Below are 22,533 nucleotides of genomic sequence, written 5' to 3' on the forward strand. Positions count from 1 at the left end.
AATCCTTCCTCATGTAAGAGAAGCCAAATAATTGAAATACCTGATCTTATTTTCCCTTAAAAGCTTCCAGCTTGCTCACTGGCATATACCTTGGTGTTAGTCTGTTGGAAACAGCCCAGCTCTTCCTGGGTGCCAACTGTTGAGCTTTGCCAATGTACAGTAATAGCAACATCTTTTCAAAAGAAGGCAAACCAAAAAGTGGGACCTGCTTTTTTCCCTTTGTAGAGCATATTGTGAAGCCACCTGTTACAGCCTGCAGGGCTCATGGACAAATTAAGATACATATATTATACTATAATAAAGCCTTCAAATTGCAAGAGTGTACATCTGCTGGAAAGATAAAATAGCAATTCCATATTTGGCTAGTTAAAGAGTATTTGTTACAGGGGAGTGTTGCTTGATTTTCTTTAGTTATCTGCTTCCCAACTTCCACATGTGGACAGAGTTAATGCATAGCAGGCATTTCATTGCCTGAACAAAGGCGATCATTAAACTAGTTTTAAGTGAAGCAGTTTGTATATTAGTAATTCTAATGTGCTTAGCAAATATTATGAGAGTTTTTGTCTGTAGTTTTCACCAACTTAGTGTTGGCATTGGCTTGTTGGAATAAGTTTCTTTGCCTTTTAAAAGCAATTGTGTGAGACTGTTCAATTTATCAATTGAATTATTACTGAAAAGTTGGATCTCTGTGGAAATAATAAGCCTATTAGTGTCACAGTGTTATTTCAGAATACATGTGATAGTAAAGCTAACAAATGTCTTAACTCACCATGAAAGGTAGCCCTCCAGAGCAGAACTAAAATGGATTACTCTCCCAAATAATAAAATGCAAGAGGAAAGATAACATCAGGGGGCTTAAATACTGTGACTTCTGCAACTGACTTGAATACCTGTAGGAAGTGTCCTCACTAGTTACATTCTGAGTAGAAAATTGATGTTATTTGAATGGTGTTCCTGAGTTTATAAACAAATCATGTCTTTCATAATAAGTTGAAGGGATAGTAATGTTACAGACTGTCGTGTTGTGGTACATTTCAGTAAACTATGAATTACAAAGAGTTTGAGTTTACTATTGAAACAGGAGGACTCTTTCATCTGTTTGTTTCCTCTTTGATTCTCATATTTGCAATTAAAATTAAAATTTGTATTTTTAAAATGTTTTAGATAATATAGCTGTATTGAAAACTCTGTGATTCTATCCACATTTTGTAGCTTTATTTTTAGGTTTTTCAGAACCATCAAATTTTCAGCCTTTTCTGCAGTAGGACATTGATGAACATTTGAATTAGAGAGGACATGAGAAATGCATTTATAATTATTGCTGTTTGAATTTCATTGCTTAAAGAATATGGAAACATTTTTGTTGTTCTTAGATATTTTCCTTTAACTCCTTTGGGCTACCATAAGTCATTATAATAAGGAGAGTGTCATAGAAATGGAATGTTTTTTCCTCATACCGATGATTGATAACCATATTAGTCAACTCCAGAACTGATTTATTTTATCATCCCTTTTAGGAATTCCTAGTACTAGTGCAGAAGATGCTGCAGTAGCTAAGAATCTGGGCATTTCTTTCACTGAAGTCATTGAGACATTGCCAAATGGTTTGGAGAAGGTCATTAATTCTGCAGAGGTGGGTATACAAGTATGGAGTTTTTTCCAACCTAAAATAACAATACAAACTAAACCTGTTTTCTCAGGAGTGCCAAATATTTGCATTATTAAAGGGATTTTTTTTAAGAATTATGCCATACTTTTGCTACCAAATTTCTAAGAATAATTTAATGATGAAATATGTTGCCTCTGCTGTAGCAATAAAAAACATTTCATCCTTTTGTACATAAGAGGAAGGTTGTACTTTCCTCTGTATTGGTTGGAGTTCTGTAATGGAAACTGAATAATTTAACCATATTAACAGTTGATTCTTATTTCATAATCTCAATAGATTTTAAAGTTAAATGTTGGCATATTAGTCCTTTTTCCACATATTCACTGAAATGTGATTTCAGCCTTTATGGTAACATCTATGCCTCAAGTGCTGTAGAAATCTTATATTTAGATATAGCTCTTGAAAAAGTGTATTTGATAACAGACACAAAGTTTGTATTCTGTTACATGCCAGGTAGGATCTAAGTGGTTAAAGTGCATATGAAAGCAAGAACAGAAAAACCTAAAATGAGCAAGCTGTTCTAACGTTTGCATTTCCTCAATCTCTACCTTATGTTGCTTATAGAATTGTGGGAGTTTTGGCATACAGCAACTGATAAAGGAACCAGCAGTAAGTGCAAATATCTGCCAATAAAGACTGAAGGGGTCTACAAGTCTCTTTCTCAGCCTTGTTCTATTCAGACCATCAATAACCTTATCCTTGTAAAAAGAGGCCTGAAATGAGTAGCTGATATGTGAAGAGTCTCTTGGCTAGGAGGATGTTAAGCAGTGGGAAGGGGAAATTATTATAAGGTTCATAAACATGGACACTCAGAAATTGCATTTATGATTTCTTTTGTCTGTTCTTGCATTTTCACTGACAGCAAGTATGAATTTTTCTTTCTTCTTCTGCATTTCTTCTTTTTTTCTTTTCTCAATCAGATCACCGGCATGACTCGGCAGGAGGCTTTAAAAGCTATTACTCAGCAGGCCAAAAATAAAGGAATAGGTGGAGACCTGACGAGTGACAAATTAAGAGACTGGTTAATATCTCGGCAGCGGTACTGGGGCACACCCATTCCAGTCATTCACTGTCAGGCCTGTGGCACCGTTCCTGTGCCTTACGAGGACTTACCTGTGGTGTTGCCCAATGTAACCACCTTCACAGGAAAGGGAGCCTCTCCCTTAGAAAGTGTTCCAGAATGGGTGAACTGTGCCTGTCCGAGGTAAGCCAATGCTGCATTTGCTGCAGCCTGGGAAAGATCGCTCTGTACCCACCTGCTTCTTGTGCTCCTTCCCCAAGTGTTGGCAACTGACCACTCCAAGACAAGATACTGCTCCAAAATGATGTTTAGTCTGACTCAGCACAGGCATGTTTTCCTTGTGTACTCTGTAAAACTCCTTTTTTGGAACACAAACACCCACAGCTATTTTTTCATAAGCAAGCTGAAGCAAAACTCACCAGTTTTAAGTTTGAGAAAAGAAAAAAGCAAAACCAGATTTTCTCCCCGCTTCCCATTTCCTAACAGCATTTCTCACTTCATTTACTACAGTTAATTATCTTTCACCACCAGTGGTCATATAAAGCTTATAACGATTATTCAATTATGTCCTTTTGTTAAGGAAACGAACATTCTATTAATATTCTTGCAATTGTCCAACAATAAAGTGTTCCCTCGGCTATATAAATCTTCATCATGAAGAATACATTCACTGTGCGTTACAGATAACAGCATGTGATTCAGATTGAAGGAGATAATAAGTATATGCATCTTGTCAATGCTGTAATCCTTATTGTTTGTAGTCTAGCTTTTTAAGAAATAAAACAGCCTTAATTAAGTAGTGAGAGATGTGTTGTGAAAATCAGTTGTGTAATCTTGAGGGCTGCTTAGATACTCTGTACACTGAAGTTTGCTTATAGGTTCTGTGGAAGGAACTGGTAGAACATGAGGTATCCCAGGGAAGTCTTTCATTGACAGTGCAATCCGGTGCTGCTGCTAACAGACTGACCAAATGGGAAGGACATTACCAGGCTACCAGGCAGGGAATCAGACATAAAAAAAGCAATAGGTCTCTATTGATAATGCAGCTGATTCATAACATCTAATTTTATTTTAATATTTGAAAAATAGAATATCAGTGGGGTTTTAATTTCTGTGCTACTTATATGGTTCCATGATTCTTTGAGAACATGTGTTTTGACCTTTGTTGATAACATGTATTTTTGCAAAACAGACATTTATTCCTGTATTTCTGCATAGAAAATTTCTTCTCAGATGTGCCTATTGAAATTGCATATAGTAGTGTATTTCAAAGTGCAGCTTTTGCAGTGAAGCCTCACTAAATAAGATCCACAAGTTTAGTGATGATGATGGCCAGACTTCGCGAGTGAAGATTTGGGCAGGGCTCTCCCCACGTGCCCTTCCAGCCTGTGCAGTGGATTTTTTAGGTCAGGCACAGCATGTGCAAAACTGACCCCACCGTTTAAGTCCCGAGATTCATCTGCCACAGCCGAGCGAGCTTGGACAGTGACAGTGAAGTCCTCAGGACTAGAACCTACAGCACCCAGCATTTCCCAGGAGGTCTCCCATCCAAGTACTAACCACGCCTGACCCTGCTCAGCTTCTGAGATATGATGGGATTGGTGTCAGGGTGGCATTTTACTTCACAGGTTTAGTAAAAACCCCCAAAATGCCTTGGTCTACAATTCCTAATTCTAATGGAAGAATTTTCCTGATGTGACTGAAAGTCACTGTCTGCACTCTTGGTTTCCCCTGCAACCTTAATTGAAAAATGATTTTGTTATTTATCAGGCAATAATGTACTTTTGATACATAGCAAATCCTTATGATTTCTGGATAGTTATGATGCCCTACTTAGAAGTTAATCAAGGGCATTTGTTTAATCAGAAATAAAGGCACACAGGATTGATTTCTTAGCCTAAAATGTGGTAGTTCGCTGAAATTAACTTTTTTTAACCCTCACCTTTATTTGGCTTCTTAATTCTCACCTATTTGACAGTTATCTTCAGTATTGCTAATCCACATCAGCTACAATTTCAAATCCTTTGAGCTATTACTTTTGTGTGCATAGTCATTCTTGCTTTTCCTTGCTCTGAGAAGTTACATCATCCCTTCCTTTAGTCCTTCTCTGCAGTAATACATTTTTTATTAGTTACATTTAATGTCTAGAATTAATAGGGAAAGCCAGACAAAAAGATACAACAGTTTGTGAATATTTGAGTGATAATAATGTTAGCAATCATAAATGGGAGGAGATGCCCAAGTTATTCATTGTTATACAAGTCCAGGTAATTGTATTAGTTGTCTGAAGGTTGTCTAATGAGATTACAGTATTGTGCTTGTAATCACAACATTGATATAAATTGTATAAACTTTGAAAGTTGCCCATGCTGTCTCTGTGTTAGTGAGCCATGTCTGTTTAGAGCACAGAGGCATGAAAGAGATGCAATTATGGTTCAATGACTGTAAAGTATTCTTGCTTTTGACTGAAAAGCCATTCTGTTTCAATGCAGTACAGTATTCTTTTACATTAGCTGAGTCTTTGCTTATAGGTACAATTTAATAAAGTGGTTATTCTATATTAAAAAGCAGTTAGAAGTAAAATTCCTTCGCTACACCTATTCCCATTGAAAGAAGAACTTGCTGGTAGAGAAGGATCAGGGGCAGTGACAGAGTGAGGGAATATGTTAAGTGGTGGTGCTCTCATAAACATGCCTTGGCAAGCCAAGCTGAAGTATCAGGCAGACAGACAGATAACACGTTGCAGCTCAGTCATCAAGCCTGATCAGAGGCTAAATATGCAGTTGGAAAACATTAAATAGCTCGTCCTCATTTATTATGTATAGTTATTACATATATACATACAAGTATAATCTCCATACATTTCTTATATGTAGCCAGTGCCATTTATATATGTGTCACAGGTTGCAAAGTTTCATTGCTGTTAGAATAATCCCATTGTTTTAACAGTAACAGTTTTAGGAGGGATCATTTACAGCAAATGGACTATTATTAAATGGGATTATTGGCTCCTACAAACAATTAATATTCAAAGAGAGATTACCGGAGCTTCTAAAATCTGTTTAAAAACTGTTTCTCAGGGCTGCCAATATAATTACAAGCAAAAATCAATTTGTGTAATCACAGATTAAAATTGTGCTACAAGGTCCAGGAGAGATTTGCTACATCTCAGTGAAAGTGAAATTAAATTAATTTTTTCTAGAGATAATAAATGGAATCTGCAAAGACCTTTTTGTACAGACAATCAGTGATAGGCAACTGTCTTCTCCCTCTACTATGTGTTTATAAAATTATTTGTCTGCTGGCACTCAACAATGTGATATAGTCTCAGTACCCATTAACTTTATGGCAAAGTATGCTTGTCTGTGCTTTGTTTCTTTTAAAATGGCGATTGTAAAAAAATCCAGGAACATATGATCAAGAGGGCTGCCCAATGCAGTGCCATTTTCAGCTATTGCTGGATGTGATGGCTATTCAGGCTTCTTTTTGGTTTGCATTTTATGTATTTTGGGAGGGAGAGGGAAGGAGTCAGCCCTATTTTTGTTGTTGAACTTTTTCTGAACATGATTCAGACTGATTCAGACCCCTTCAGTTTTCAACTATACTGTGTGTGGTGGGTTTTTCCCAAACTTGTCACTTACCTAAAAAGAGCTTTTCTCCTTCTGTCTTGCTCAGGTGTAAGGCAGCGGCGCGGCGAGAAGTCGATACCATGGATACCTTTGTTGATTCTGCGTGGTACTACTTGCGGTACACGGACCCTCACAACACAGACAGGTAAGGGCTGCAGGCACAGGGCCGCTGGGGGCAAACCTGCTTCACAGAAAAGAAGGGAAGAGAGAGACCAGACACTCTGGTGCTTCCAGCTTCTAAATGCCTTTGCAGAAGATGTAAACCCCTGCAGTGCCCTCGTTAGGTGCCTGCCCCCTGGCCTGAGCGCAGCACAGGGGAGATGTTGTGGCTTAACCCCAGCTGGCATCTAAGTACCACACAGCTGCTTGCTCAGTCACTCACACCCCACTCCCTGTGGGCTGGGGAGGAGAATCAGGAACAGAAATAAAGAAGGAAAACTCATGGGCTGGGATAAGAACAGTTGAATAATTGAAACAAAGTAAGATGTTTTAATGGAGAAAGGAGAGAGAGAAAACTCAAGAAAAACAAGCGATGCACAATACAAGTGCTCACCACCTGCTGACTGATGCCCAGCCCTTTCTTGAGCAGTGATCAGCCCCTCCCAGCTAACTTCCCCGGTTTGTATACTGGGCATGACAGTCTGTGGTATGGAATGTGCCTTTGGCCAATTCAGGTCAGCTGTCCTGGCAGTGGTTTCTCCCAGCTTCTTGTGCGCCTGCTCACTGACAGAGCATGGGACACTGAGAAGTCCTGGGCTTATGGTAAGCACTGCCCAGCAACAACCAAGACAGCAGTATGTTACTAACTTTATTCTCATACTGAGTTCAAAGCATGGTTCAGTGCCAGTTAGTAGGAAGAAAATAAACTCTGTCACAGCCAAAACGAGGACAGTAGACTAGGAGCTGGTCTAAAAACATGGCATTTGGTTGCTTCCATGCCAGGAGATGTGCAAGAGTAAGATGTGTAGATGTAACTATGTAGGTGCAGGAGCTACAGGGCAAGGGCCAGAAGTTTGCAAGAAAGGGCATTATGAGCAGGGCACAGAGGAAATGCCCAGCTGAGGAGATGAAGACGATCCTTAGTGGAGGGTGCCATCAAGAATAATTAACAGACAGCCTGCCGTGGCTCTCTGAGACTGGGGTAAGCTGCATGGAGTGTACCCTCCCTAACAATGCACTGAGTAGTTCAGTGTGTGGACAGACTGTGCTGTTCCACTGGTAAGAAGAGAAGTACTCCAGTGTAACATCCAGCTTTCAAGAATGGCACCTTCATTTCTCCCCTTTCAAATTCTGATGACTCTTCCTACTTCCTCGTGCACAGACCTCAAATGAAATGGCATCACAGCAAGTTCCTGCTGTGTCAGCACTTCCACTATGTGCATAATTAATGAAAAGAGATTTTTCATGTGCTGTGCCCTCATGGCTGCAGCATGGATCATGTGGCAAGACAGTTGTAGTTAGTTTTTAGCTGTTTTCCAAAGAGGAATTGGTGCATCATCCCTACTATGTAGTCTTTGGAAGACAAAAAATAGTAGGACTGTTTGGGGAAGTATTTATTTATTGTGCAGAGCAGTGTCTGGGAGCATGCTACATATACCCAGTGACTTAGTATTACTGGTCCAATTATGTTTTTTTATATTGGCAGCACTAGTTTAGTTAAAATGAGGAAAAATCTCCTGTGAACACTTTTGTTTCATGCTAATTTTAATTATTTTCTGACATGACTGTATTGCTATTATTACTGAGTTAGGCAGATTTCTTCGTCTCCAGTGACAGTTTGAAATATTTTTTGTGCATGGACAAGAGGGAATTTTCCAGAAGTTGAAGAAGAAATAGTCAGATGTAACATCCAGCTGTCAAAGTAACAGCTTAGTGTAGCTAAATCTGTTTTATGTTGAAATGAGAATATTTATATGGTCTTCTGCAATAAATTGCTACCTGCATTTGATTTTTTTAGTTAGGTTTCTTGTCTGAGCTATGCACATGTAAACCCTTCATTTCCATAAGCCATATTTCACTGGTCTACAGTTCATGGAATTTTACTCTGTTGATTTTGGAACCCTATGAACATGTTCATTTTGATTTGTTCCACAAAAGACATGAATCCCAGATCTATTATTTGCTTCTGAGCTGATCTGTGAGAAAAACAAGTGTTGCTATTACAAAAATTACAGATGGAACAATTAGACAGACTAAGAAAACAGGTAGATTTGTTAGAACTGGGCCATAGGGAAGAACTTCTATGCAAATGGTATTTTGCAGTCAACAGCCCATTACAAGAGACATGGCAACATGTAATGAAGGAGTAAGCAATGCTGGGAAACCGTGCAGGGGACCTCCAGCGACATAGTAAATATGCTGTAAATGACAAATTTACTGTCATTTCATCAAGCTTCCTTCAGTTGGAGTGCGGTGACCCATCTGACTCCGCAGAAGGTTCTGCATCCTTAAACTGCATCATTGCCCCCTAATGGCAACAGTGCAGACCTCCCATTAAAAAACATAAACTATTTTGAAGTGGACATGTCATTTGTCTTTCACTCTAATTCAAAGCTAGCCCCAGGATATTTATTTTAAAAAATCGTTTAAAGAGCAAGCAAATGTTTTCATCACTTTCTCAGGTAATGTATGTGAGGTCTTAGTTGTTTGCCTGAAATATAGGAAAATAATCTTTGTGGATCTGCATTTCAGCAGAAATTAAGTTCTTTTCTATAATAAGCATTTCACTTCTTAAAAAATTAAAAAGATCTCATAGCAAAGTGAGAGTTTTATTACACACATGTATTGCTTTCAGTGAACAGTATTGTGAAGTATGATGAGCTACCTTAGTAGTGCTGATCTTTCTTTTCTACATTGTATTTTTTCTGTAATTGTGTTTTTTCAGGCCCTTTAGAAGTGACTTGACAGACTACTGGATGCCTGTGGATTTGTACATCGGAGGAAAGGAGCATGCAGTTATGCACTTATACTATGCAAGGTTTTTCAGCCATTTTTGCCATGATCTAAAGATGACAAAATGCAAGTAAGCCTTATATATCTCTGTGAAAATCTTTCATATTTCATTTGACCAGCTGAAGTGTTAGTGGACATTGTTGTGGTGGTAGGACATTACATTGAATAAGCCTGAATTTTCCTAGTTTGTCAGTACTCAGTTTCACATAGTCAGTTGCACTTTCTGTATGTTTACATACATAACATTTTTATTGCAAGAGTATTAACTGGCTCAGAGCGAGTGATAAAATGCTGGTGTAGATTTTCAGCCTGCAAAAGCATGCATAAACTAGTAACTTCAGGGATTCTGAGTAGTGCTATTCTTTCAAATTAAGTAACTTTCTGCCAGTAATACCATTCATTTCAGTGGAACCATGCATATGTAGAAAGCTAAGCACTTCTGTAATTCACTGTGGTATTGGAGCTGAACAATGCAAAACACGTCTTGATAAGCAAAGTAGGTTTATGTGCTGTCAGTTTGTTTTAGAGGTAAAGTTTGATGAACGAAGGTGAGTCATCTGTCATTCTGGTCTTTGTCCTCTGAAAATAGGTTCTCAACCTAATATCCCCATTTCCACTGAAATTCTCCCCTTTTGCACCCTAAAATATCCCAGGAGTGCCTCAGCATGGGGGATACTGGTGTCAGAACAATGAAAGTCTGTCCCATGCTCTGTCCTGTTCTTACAAATGCAGAGATGGTTGAATAGATTGAGTCAAAATGAGTGACATCCATGAGAAGAACTGCTCAGTAATTTCTCAGCTGGCAACTCTCGTATGTTCATTCTTTACTAGTATCCCCTCTAAAAACTTCATGTAAAAGAGAAGTCTGCATATATATGACACTGAATTCACTCAAATGCAGCAGTTTTGCTACAAAACTAGAATTCAAGCAGCTTTGAGCCAGAAAGAAAAGGCCTAATTAGTGGAGCCAGCAGAATATTTTCCCAAGTTACTTCTTACTAATGTGATGAAAATCAACAATGTGTTTTCATAACTCATTCTTGCCTGCAAAATAGTTTGCAGTGAAAGCTGTATTTGAAATTTTGGATGTATGTGACTTGTGTACCTGTGTTCACTCTGTTGCCTCCAGCTTGCGTAGCTGCAGCAGGAAGGCTGATTCTTCTCTCTCAGACTGGACCTCTTGAAGCAGACCCTTTCTCTCAGAAGCACTACTGCTTTAAGCAGAGGATTTCAGAGCTCTCCCTTGCAAGAAATTTTAGGCTTATTAATTCTGCAAAAGACTTCACAGTCTTAGTCCGTGAACCATCTAGTGGAGCTGTAACATAAAGCAGCAAAATGTTTTCTTAACAGTCAAATTCTTCCACCTCCCAAACGACATTAGCTGGGGCTGAAGTATTGTCAATATAAAGGGACATCACAGAGCAGGAGGGATGTTCTTGCGAAGTAAGTGGGGATGTTCTTGCCAAGTAAGTGGTCCATTTTGGTGTGCAAGAAAATAAGGAGGCTTTTCAGCTTGGCTGAAAAGGGCCCTCCTGCGTGGCTTTAAGCACTAAATGAAGTGCAGGGGAAGTGGAAATGAGGATGGGCTGCCTCGGAAGCACGTGGAAGTGCATAGGTAGGCAGAGTGGAATTAGGAAAGGCCATAGCTCATCTAGAATTGAAACTGGTGAAGAATGTGAAGGCAGTAAGAAAGACTTATGCAGATACTTTGAAAAGTTCATCAAGGAAAATGTTGGCCTGAGGCAAAATCAGATAAAGAGCCTAAGTAGCAAAGGACAGTCTTTGTCTTGACCTTTGCTATCAAGGTCTATGCTTAGCAGGAGAGTTTGAAGGAGAGAGATACTACCCACCAGAGTAGAATCAAGTTAGGGATCACTTCAGTGAACTGGACACATACAAGTTCCAGGCACAAGGTGACTGGGAGTAGCCAGCAAAATTATGCCCAACTTAATCTGCTTTCCATCTATGGTGAGATGATTTCTTCTGTGGATGAGGAGAGAGCTGTGCGTATCTTTTGCCATGGCTTTAAAAAGGCTCTTAACAAGTTCTCCCATGGCATCCTTGTAGTCTGACTGGAGAGATACAGACTGAGTGGGAGGACTGCAGCATGGATGGAAAAGCTGTCTGGACCTTCAGATTCAAAGGTTCAGTGTTCAAAGTTAGCTGTTTGCAAGTGGTATTCCTGAGGAGGCCCCGCTGAGACCAATTGTGTTTTACGTCTTCGTTAATAACCTGGGCAATGCAACAAAGTGCTCATTCTCAACACTCACTCTCTCTACACACTCCAGACAAGCCATTGGTACTCTGAATGGTAGGGCTGCTAGGAAAAGGACTTTGATGAGGAGAGAAGCAAAATCTGAAGTGGTGATGACAATCTGGATTGGACATGAATGGGGGATATGCCATCTGTGTGGGGAGGATTGCAACAGAGAAGTGCTTTAGGAGTCCTGATGGACAGCAAGTTACATGTGAGTCAGCAGCTGGCATGACAGTATGTTCCACTGCATTAGCAAAACCATGTCCAGCTTTGGTTAGCTCTGCTCATCATTCAGGAAGGCACATCTGGAATACTGTGTGGAGCCATCCCCCCCGATTGCCCTTCCCAGTATGAGGGACATTGTCAAACTGAAGAAGATCTAGTGGATGAGCACTAAGACATTCAGGGGTTGTAGCGTAAGACAGAGAAGGAGAGTCTAAGTGAGTTGGGTGTGTTCCCCATAGAGAAGAGAAGGCTAAGGAGGGAATGTAATTGCAGTCTACTGCTACCTGAAGGAGGTTTACAGATAAGATAGAACCAGACTCTTCTCAGCGATGTACAGAGAAAAGGAAGGGACTAACAATCACAGAGTGCAGCGAGGTTCAGCTGGACAGAATGAATATGGTTTTGACAGTGAAGATGATGAGACTGGAATGATTTGACCAGAGACATTGTGGCATCTCCATCATCAGATATTTTCAAAACTCTGCTGGATGGAACCCTGAATAACCTGAAGTTTGGTGTGATGTGAGAAAAGAGTTGCACCCAATGACTTCCAAAAGTCCCTTCCAACGAGTATTATTTTAAGAACTCTGTGATTCTGCAGCTGTATTTGGAATGTGTTTTGTTCAGACTCAGCTGTGACAGAGCAGTAGCACAAAAGCTGTCTGTATAGTGTAGACTGGTCTCAGTATGATATATTGCAGAAAAAAACGTCTTCAATTAAAAAAAATCCTTAGGACGCCCTATGTCCAGTGACAATAGGATAAAAAAATCAAAATTGCTTTCTGTAGAAGCAGTTAGCAAGACTATGAAGAATTCCTTTGACAGCAATACAACCTTAAGAACTGTTGCATATGTGAAGATGTGTTACAGCATTGCCCTGAGGGTTGGTTGTATGAACTGCTAAAATGTGTGTGTGCTCAGACTGCACGATGATTGTAACAAATTCATCCTCATGCACAAAATCGTTGTCTTGCTTTAGCTCTATGCACACTACTGCATTAGGTGCTTTCAAGCCATCAAGTGAAATTAAGATTTTGTTTTGATATGAAAATTATAACTCCTTTAAAAATATTACTATGTGCTTTAAATGTTTTAGCATTGGTCAGAAGCCACTTTTGCTCAGTCTTCTGTTGAGCTGCCCAAGGTCTGGTCTCAGGGATTGGAAAAATGTGATTAGAAACAGCAGGCTTATTGTTAGGAAGCTCACAGTCTTGGTTTCGAAGCCCACAGCTCCGGGGAAAATCACTAAAATGTTAAAAAACACTGCCCCCTTGTGTATTTTCCGTCTTTCTCTATTAGCTCAGGTTTTGTTCACTAATTAAATTAAGAAAATTCTGCTATATCTTAGTTAATGAGAGCTGCCACTGTTTAGAATGTTATCTAGCATCCTTACAAAATTTTTGACTTCCCTATTTAGTAGTAATTTTTCATTTTGATAGGTTTTCTTCATGAAAATTTTCATTGTTAGGCTCGTATCCTCTGACTTTAAAATCCATTGAAATATTTCCTACTAGTCTTTAATTCTGTCCTGATGGCTATTAATAGAATAATGTGGTTGAAAACAGATGATAAAATTTCATAGTGTAGATTTTCAAAGCAATCTCTTAAAATATGGTATAATGTTTATTATTACAGAAATTTTACAGGCAGCATGTATAACATTTACAGATATCACACATGCTTTCATAAGAAATTAAAGTGTTTGCAGGCATTTAAAATTTTAAAGGTATCAGTATAGCTTAAATATGCTCTGAAGATGAGACACAATCTTTTATTTTAATTTTTTAATGCATTGGACTGAAGATGGTGGGAACTGTTGCTCATTTCCTCAGTAATGACAAGGCAGAACAAATGGCACCCTCTGGGTATTCGTACATGTGGTATCAGATTAAGCCCAAATTGATGCCAATTTGTTTTAGCAATCTGCTCTGTAAAGTGCATTGGTTCTATAATTAATTCACAAGCCAGTGAGCCCTCCCAGCTGTGACCACCACTGGGAGAGGGGCCAGGGAGGCAGCTGGGCCAGCAAACTCCTCATCTGTTCCAGCTTAATCCGCCATGGCAAGTGTGTGCTGACACACTCTGTTACACCTGCCCAAGTGTGTTACTGCAAGTACAAGTTACACAGACTTTGCTTCTTCCCCAGACTTGAGTAATCAGTTCTGTCTGATGAATAATTGGAAATGGAATCTAGAACATTCTCCCTGAAGGATTATAAAGCAATAAAAAAGTTTATTGTTGCCACTAAGTCAGCAGATTGAAGGTGATAGAGAGCAAATCTGCTGAGTAAGAAGGCACCTTTTTCATATAGCTGTGTTACAGAATAAAAGAAGGTAAGTGTGTGATAGAAACAGCTTATTCTGTGAAGGAAGGTCTTGTCTTCACTCCAGGGCACAACATCAGGCTCTCTCAGCCTTTCTAGAGGTGCACATGCAATGAGCTCCCTTGCTAGGGCTGTCCCTTCTGAGTTGACTACCACTGTGGCAGGCTCCACAGAGTCCTTCCAGCCAGGACATTGTATTGAGTTGAAAGTACTGCTGCGCACCTTGCACAGAGCAAAGCAAGAAGCATGAGGACACAGCACTGCGCAGGAATTCCTGATCTGTCAGGCATGCTTGCTCTGCCATCCATTGCGGGGTGGTGTACAGAGAGTTGGGTCTGCCACAGAGATGAAGCTGTACAGGAGCATTACAGAAAGGAAAAACATGGATTACATGCTTCATGGCAAGCACAGCTGATCCTTTTCAGAGGAGTCAAACAGACTTTGCAGGTGGGACATACAACATGATCAAAAGCTGCTTGCAGCCAAGCTCTCAGTGCCCATATTCCAGCATGAGCACAAACCAGCTTTGTGGACAGGCAAAGGCTTATCCTGTTCCAGAATACTTACAATCTGAAATGTGATCAACCATTCAAAGAAACTCCAGACACCTCTCTGTTTCCAGTGCCAGTAATGTCAGTGTGTCTGAAGATGGCTTAATTTTCTTTGTTCGCTGTGGTTTGGATCAGGAGGTGTTTATGATGCCATGACTGGATGCTGCAATATTTATGTCAGCCTTTCATCACACCTGCTGTGCTGTGGCCCCTTGGCAGTTCCCTCCGGCAGCCAAGCACTGCTGTCTTGGAAGGGGAAGGTTTGAAGTGTGCGGTTTTATTCGTGTAAATCCAAGTGTCACTCTCCATGTGAACATGAGATGGCGCCACCACAACACTGGCAAGATCACTGTGTTTCAGGAGACATTCAGTGCAGGGCTTAATTTGTTTCTGAGCCCTGTCTGTAGTAGAAAGGCTCTGGCTTTCTCATTTTGGGCATGTCTCCGTTCTCCTGAGGTCTCCCACTAGGAACACGCGGGGTTTTTTCCCCATACTTGGTAATGTATTTTGTATTGCATTTTTGTAGCCTCTGTCAGCATAAACAAAAATAAGAAATGTTCGTTCCCGCATTCAGCTTTTAATAACTTGGCACATGATCTGAACTAACTGTTTGTCATTAAAAATAAGCGTTCCTTGAAAAATCATTTCCAGTGAAATGTCTGACTTGGATGGTGTGGCTACTTCAATTAACTTTATTTTAGATAGCAGGAAGTGTAGCTATTTTAATAACCGTTTGAGATCTTAAACAAACTGAAGTATTGAATGATAGGGAAGGAAATTAGTTTTATTTTTCTTTGGTGTAATGTCTTTAGTTTGTGGAAGAAACTTATCCTAAATTGTTATCTCTTGGAGCAATTTCCCACCATTGTTCTTGATGGGATTACAAAGTCTTTGCTCCAAACTTTCACCCTCTAATTCACTTGTATAACTTTGTGATCACTTTTTAAAATTTTAGATTATTTTTGCATCCTATTTTTAAAATACTTTTTCTTGGTTTTACTGTGTAAATTTCACTCCAGTTCTCATCTCCTTAAGTTTATTTACTTTATTTCTAAACAACAAGATTTTTCAGGCAACCTGTGAAATATTATCTAGAAAATACTGGTAAGAGATGCTTGAATTGCTGCTCTTACTTAACATTATTGACAAAAACAGGTGGCATAGCAGGGACTTGTACTTCATGACTGAATATCAATATATGTCAGTACTTGCACAGTATTTAGAAGTATGGAAAATATGCGAGGAAGAAAACTCATGTTCAAACATGAAGATTTTTAAGATAAAATATGAAGTCTGTCACTTTCTATGTCCCAATTTAAGGTTTTGTTTTCAGATACACCATTACATCAGAGTCATCAAAAGGGTTTAATAAGTGGTGCTTGGAAGATATCTGCTTTATTACAGTGGAAATGTGCATGATGGTTGTATAATTTAATAAGGCTTTAACTGTATTATTGAATGAATTACTGTGTTTTAAATCATGAGATAAGTTGTCATATAATTTGCATTCCCTGATAATGTAAAATACTGAATTAACTCCTTAAAAATGATTATTACATTTTGTACGTGTGAAGTAAAATGTGGAAGTCTGGTTTCACTATTTCTTCTTTAGATGGATTTATTCTAACTTTTAAAAAAATAGTAAATAGGAATGAGACATCTTTTTTACATTTGTTGTTCTGTACATATTTGAGGCTTTGTTAGGTGTAAGTGTGGAGAATTCAGGTTGCTGAAAGTTGAGCACAGATGTGAGCACTGGGAGGTGCAAGTCAGTAGTAACCAGCACTGATTAAAGTGTCCTCCCAAATGACAGTCACTGATGTCTCTGTGCTGGAGAATCCCATGAGAAGGCTCCCAGACTGTGTGTGTCTTCTGGCACTGGTTCCATACCTCCTTCCTGGCCTATTGAGTGGGGACAAAAAGCTCCAGAGATTAATTTTGCTGGTTTTTTTTCCCTGAAAACAGGGACAGACGTCTGGCTCAGTGCATTAGAAATGCAAGATCATTAAAGGAGGCGGCTGCAATAATGTATCTCTCAACCAGAGCAGAGTTTACTTAGAGTTTACTTCTTGCTGAGTGCAGTACTGCCCTTCAAAGCTCTTTTTAGCCCCTATCATGTGTGCATTTGATGAGAGTTTGCTCTCCTGGATGTAAAGTTTCAATGTTCAAGATGATATAAAATTGCTGCACTGACATCCAAACTTTCCAGCATTGCATACACTTTTTCTAGTGTATTTTTTTCATACAGCTAGGCCTTCATGGCTGGTTCTGCAAAGGGACAAGGCATGCAAGTGCTTATGTTAGAGAAATGATCTTATCTCTATGGAAAGAAATGTGCAGCAGCATTTTGATTTGCTCAGAATACCGTGTGCTTCTCAGAGAAAAGCTAGAACTAAATATTTGTAAGACAGTGGGGCCAGGTACTTGAATGCTTTTACACAAGGGATTCAGTTTGAAGTTAGGGAAATAGCACTGTTGGCCAAGAAACTTCTGTATTATCCATATGCTAATTTGAAAAGTGATGTGAGAATAACTTAGTACTAGTTCAGGGTGCAATAATGTGTGCAAAATGCTTATACTTGCCAGCCAGCCACCATGAATAAATGCACCAAGTACTCTTTTTAAGGTGACAACTGTTTATGATAGTCAGCTTGAAATTCTTGTTCCATTAAATAGTTGTGCCTGATTGGCTCAACACCTGAGGCTTATCATAAAGTATGCTCTTGACAGGTCTTTTCAACAGTTTCTTTTTCTTTCCATCCTTAGGGAGCCTTTCCATAAGCTCTTGGTTCAAGGTCTTGTCAAGAATCAGACATTCAGACTAACAACAACAGGCCAGTGTTTGAAGAGAGAGGAGGTTGATCTCACTGGTAAGAGAAACTGCATGGGAAAATCAGCGTCGGTGCCTCCATAAAGCCCGGGACTGCTTCAGTGTGCAGATCTCAGTGCTGGGAAAATTTGAAAGAGAAAATGAATCCTTGTATTATTTAAATTGGTGAGCAACTTCCGTGAGTTTTGGGTTCATAGGCACTGCTGAGTGCACAGAGATCCTACTAATCCAGCAGTTTTTAATTACATCCAAACACAGAAACAGTGCCATGTTACTGTTTTAGCTCCAGTATAGTCCAGAAGATCAAAAGTCAGTTTTGTTAAGACAGTGATCAGCAGCCTGCTGAATGAAGGCAGTAGTCCCAGTAAACCTACAGAAACATCATGGCAAAGCTAACACAGATGCAGCAGATATTAGGAATGTAAAGTGTGTAGGAAATAGTGCAGTTTCTAAAGTGCCTTCTAAAGCCTTCACATAAGCTGGACCAGCAAGTCCTGGCTATGGGAGCTGTAGCAACAAAAGTGTTTTGGTCACATTTGCCTGCCTTCATCACTCCTCTCGTGCAACCTTGTTTTCACTGCTCACTGTTCTTCTCCTGCAGACAAACCCTTTAAGCCAGTTAAAAACATCCAGCCAATCCTCTTAAATTGTACCACTGTCTGCTCTCCTGTTTTCTTCAGAAAAGATTAGGCTTTTCTGTAGTAGATGGTTTTGCTCAACTGCACCTTTTTCAGTGGAAATGTCTCATTCTGTCTCTGAATTCAGGCAACAGAAGGCACATTCTTTTCAGGATAACTTACTGCAACTGAAACCTATAAATCTGATATTTCTAAAAGGTAGATGCATGTCAGAATTGTACCAAATCAGTTTACCTGTCTAGGAGGTATTAAATGTCATGGTTATACCAATGTTTAGATCTCAGGAGCTCCCAAGGTAGCACATAGGATGAGTGCTGCATACAGCTTCCAAATGCTTGGAGACTTTTTGTCATAATGTGAGGAAAGCATTGGGATATTACTGTTGTTAAAACATTGCTGTAGGAAAACTTGGGATGGCAGAAAGTGTTTAGAATGTGTGTTTTTCCTCTTTAAGTTGTTTTTGGTGAAAAAACCCACATGAGAAATAGTTGTTCTTATCTTCGGGCACAAAATGAATTGCTGTTACCAATAAGAAAAATTTAATTTTTTTTTATGTCTTAATATTTAGGAACTGAACCAGTTCACCTGAAAACAGGTGAGAAGCTCCAAGTTACTTGGGAAAAAATGAGCAAATCTAAGTACAATGGAATAGACCCTGAAGAAGTAGTGAAAGACTATGGCATTGACACCCTACGTCTTTACATTCTGTTTGCTGCTCCTCCAGAACAAGATATTTTGTGGGATGCTAAGAGTGAGTCAGATGCTTTTTGTTTGTTCTGTTATGGGTCGTTTTTTCTAGTGTGTTATATTTTAAAGACAAAATTGATACACTCCTTGATGCCCAAGTGTTGGAACAAATGAATCAAAAACGTGTAATGAACAGGTTTTATTGCTTGTTTCTTTTCAAAGAGATGGGATCACAAAGCTGTCACTGAGGGGCAGTCTTGCAAGTTCATTGCAAGCCACTTACCTCTTAAAAGCTATAAGCATTATGTGAAGAGTACGTAAGTGGTGTTTTCTTGTGCAAACTTGCACCCCATTCTCTTTTTTTTTTAATTAGTGATGATAGATTTACTGAAAATTATTGTTTTATTTTCTTCATTATAAGGTGCTTTTTCTAATCATACCAGATTGCAGATAAAGCTTTACAATATTTTGTTATTTCTGTTTATTTACACACGTGCACAATGGCTTTTGTAAGCTGGACTATGAAATACATCTCAGAAGAATCTCATTAAAAGATAATCAGAGTTCCTAGTAACTAATGTTTGTAGACATGGCATTTTTATGGGATTATTTCTTGAATAAGTTAAGAATTGCCCTCCTATGTTCTTATTTACCGCTGTCATGCAATTCATCATTCTGACAGGTCTTAAATTCTTTTATCTACTGTGGTTCATACATTTTAATGTAGTCTTATGCATTCATTTAAATCTACTTCTCTTGTTGCATAAGGCTTTAATAAAACACTCATCATTTAACACCTGGTTTAAAAAGGTGTAGTTCCACATTCTTTCATGTGTTAACTTCTTGCTACTTAGTTCAGCCTGCACTCAGCATTGTTTCAGCTGGTGTCTGTCACACTTTACCATCATCTGTGTTCATTTATATATTATTGCACTATTGTACGTACTGGCAGAGTGGGCTTTGACTTCTCAGCTGGCTTTCTGTCACCATCTAATCACAACAGTAGAGAGCTAGGCATATGGAAAGGTCTCCTGGAAACCACCCGGAATCAAGCTTTAACAGCTGCATCCCTAACAGTACACAGCTGAAGCAGCTAACTCAGTGATGCACAGTCTTATGCTGAATTCTTCCATCTTGAAAATGGAAAAATTAAATTACTGTGAGAATGGTGTGTAGAAAATCTTAGTTGCAAAGTATACTAGAGGTTGGTGGTGAACCATTTTTTAAGAAAGCTAAGCACATGCAAGTATAATACTAGCAATAATTCATTTAGTTAATCAAACCACTGGAGAAATACAAAGATAGATTTCAGAGTCATGTCATGTTAACTGTAGTGGAAAATGTGAGCAAAAGGAGATTTTAGCAGCATCAAGATATTTTGAGGGGAGAAGAAAATAGAAAGTAGGTTAAAAGCATCTCTTAAATCTTTAAGCTGTGGTCTGAATTTCTTAATAACAAAATTGTGAATGTTTAAATTGAAGAAATCAAGGAAGTTGGGTTGGGTTTGACCGTGGGCTGGATGTCAAGTGCCCGCGAAGCTGCTCTATCACTCTGCACTTTTCAAGTGGACAGGGGGGCAAAAAGTACAACAAAAGGCTCATGAGTTTAAACAAAGACAAGGAGATCACTCAGCAGTTGCCATCATGGGCAAAAAAGACTCAGTTGAAAAATTAGTTTAATTTATTGCTGATTAAAATTAGAGTAGACTAATGAGAAATAAACCCAAATTTACAACACCCTTCTGCCACCCCCTCCCTTCTTCCTGGGCTCAACTTCATTTGATCTGTTGGACATGGGGGAAGCTTCTAGCAGCTTATCAGAAAAACCACTCCTGTACCCATTCGCTACCAAAGCCTTGCCATGCAAACCCAACACAGAAAATTGTCTCGTTCAGAGAATACTAAACACTGGTTCTCAGTTGTTATGAACCTTCCCTTCACTGGATGTGTTTTGATAGTCTTTTGATGCTTGCCCTTCAGACTAGATTCCTTGTTCTTTCAGTGGGGAACATAAAGGCAGGGTCTCATTTCATTCTCTCCCGTGGTGCAGGCAAGAAGTCTCCCAGACTTTGCAAGTCCAGACCCATTGTACTATTACTTACACCATTGTTACAGTCTGGGTAATTCCAAGCCTATCATGTGTATATGATCTACAGTCTTCTGATACGAATGGGAGGTGGGAAGTTTGGGGAGGACATCATAATCCCCATCTCACCTGTGAGAACTCATGAAGATCATGCAGACATAGTCAATCAGCTTGTATTTTACTGTTCCCAGAGGTGCAGTAAGTCTTTCATCTAGTGCCATCAGACAAATAATTGACACTTATTACAGTCACTTCCGTGTCTTTTACTTCTCCCAGTTCAGTCATAGCCCGGGCACTTTTCAAGTGCAGTTCCCAGAGCAGAATTGGAGTCTCTTGCCAGCTGGGACATCTCGGGATACATTGATACTCTGCTTGCTGTGTGATGTAATGCTGCCCAGTCCATAGAAACACAGAATATCTCTAAGAGAGCTCTAAAACCGTGTCAGTGCCACACCCCAGGCATACCTTCACTAGTGTCCCTGCACCACACCACAGGGAGGACCTGGCTGTGTGCAGCAGGAGCTTGGGGCTTCTCTGTAGTGTGATCCTGAGGTCAGAGAAGCACATTCTTAGAGCAACCATGGAGCAGGACTGATGGCTTCAGGGTCATGGGGAACAGCTTCATAATCTCCACATCCCAAACTAAGCTGTGTCCAAAGATGGTATCAAGGATCAGAGCCTATAGTCACTGGCAGAGTAGCATCTCTGTAGCAACAGAGATGTAATTCTAAAATCACATTCCAAAAGAAACTTCTCAGTTTGAAAATTATGTGTACGCATACATGTGAGTGTGTATATATATTTATGTATTCTTCCATGAATTTGAAAAATGAGAGCACATACAACTCATCTGTTGAGTCATTAAAACACAAGATTAGCATTCTAACACCAGCATAACACTGGCCTGTTTTACAGATTGTAGCAAATACTCTTGCTATATATGCTATATTCTGTGTTTTAAAGTCGTTCCAGAAAAATACTTTTGTTCTATCTTACTGGTTTTTGTCCATTGAAGCAACCCAGAATTACTTGTAAAGGCATTTTTAATTGCATTGACATCTTTCATGTAAAATACAAGGTGTTTTTTAAAAAAAAAAAGTTTTACTCTAGTGTTCTTTGTCCTTTCTGCTTTTCTTTTAAGTTTTGGATTTGTTAACTGTCACTGACATTTGTTTCTGAAATCTCTCATTAATCTCAGCTGATGCTATGCCAGGTGTTCAGAGGTGGCAGATGCACCTCTGGGCCCTTGTAACCAAACTTATTGAAGCAAGGTCTTCAGGAACTGTGCCCAATCCTGAACTTCTGAGTAAGAAAGAGAAGGCTGAAGCAAGAAAGATCTGGGAGCAGAAGAATCTGGTGATTTCTGAGGTTCATAGAAACACTTATATAGTTTGTAAATGACTGATTAAGTTGCTGCTCATGCTAAAACCATATATTTGATTTACAGACTCAAAAGCTTTTTGCCCAGATCAGTAGCTTGTTATTTTTAAGTGAATTATTCTCTGTATAAATTTATTTACCCTCAAATTCTATGGGACAAAACTTATTTAAAGGATGTGTGTCTCATTTAAGGGATGAAATGTTACAGCTATCTGTAACAGATGTTATCAATCTGGGATTCAAGTAACTCCATTTCCAGTCGTAAAACTGTAGGTGAGTGCTGCAG

The 22,533-nt window shown here is 39.2% G+C and overlaps 1 protein-coding gene across 5 annotated transcripts in view; it reads left to right on the forward strand.

Annotated features, from left to right (window-relative positions):
* LARS2 (leucyl-tRNA synthetase 2, mitochondrial) overlaps positions 1 to 22,533 on the forward strand; it is an 89,510-nt gene that overhangs the window by 48,423 nt on the left and 18,554 nt on the right. For 4 of the 5 annotated variants that reach the window (XR_011698336.1, XM_071561370.1, XM_071561369.1 and 1 more), the window contains exons 11-17: positions 1,518 to 1,633; positions 2,590 to 2,873; positions 6,366 to 6,464; positions 9,204 to 9,341; positions 17,394 to 17,497; positions 18,664 to 18,846; positions 22,066 to 22,235. Coding sequence is in view for 4 of the 5 variants with exons in the window: in XM_071561370.1 (XP_071417471.1) it covers positions 1,518 to 1,633; positions 2,590 to 2,873; positions 6,366 to 6,464; positions 9,204 to 9,341; positions 17,394 to 17,497; positions 18,664 to 18,846; positions 22,066 to 22,235 (1,094 nt within the window). In the remaining variant the exon portion in view is untranslated. The remainder of the gene's footprint in view (positions 1 to 1,517; positions 1,634 to 2,589; positions 2,874 to 6,365; positions 6,465 to 9,203; positions 9,342 to 17,393; positions 17,498 to 18,663; positions 18,847 to 22,065; positions 22,236 to 22,533) is intronic. The other variant, XM_071561371.1, reaches the window with a different exon arrangement.

This window comes from Pithys albifrons, chromosome 7, assembly GCF_047495875.1.
Source record: "Pithys albifrons albifrons isolate INPA30051 chromosome 7, PitAlb_v1, whole genome shotgun sequence".
Lineage (NCBI taxonomy): Eukaryota > Metazoa > Chordata > Aves > Passeriformes > Thamnophilidae > Pithys > Pithys albifrons.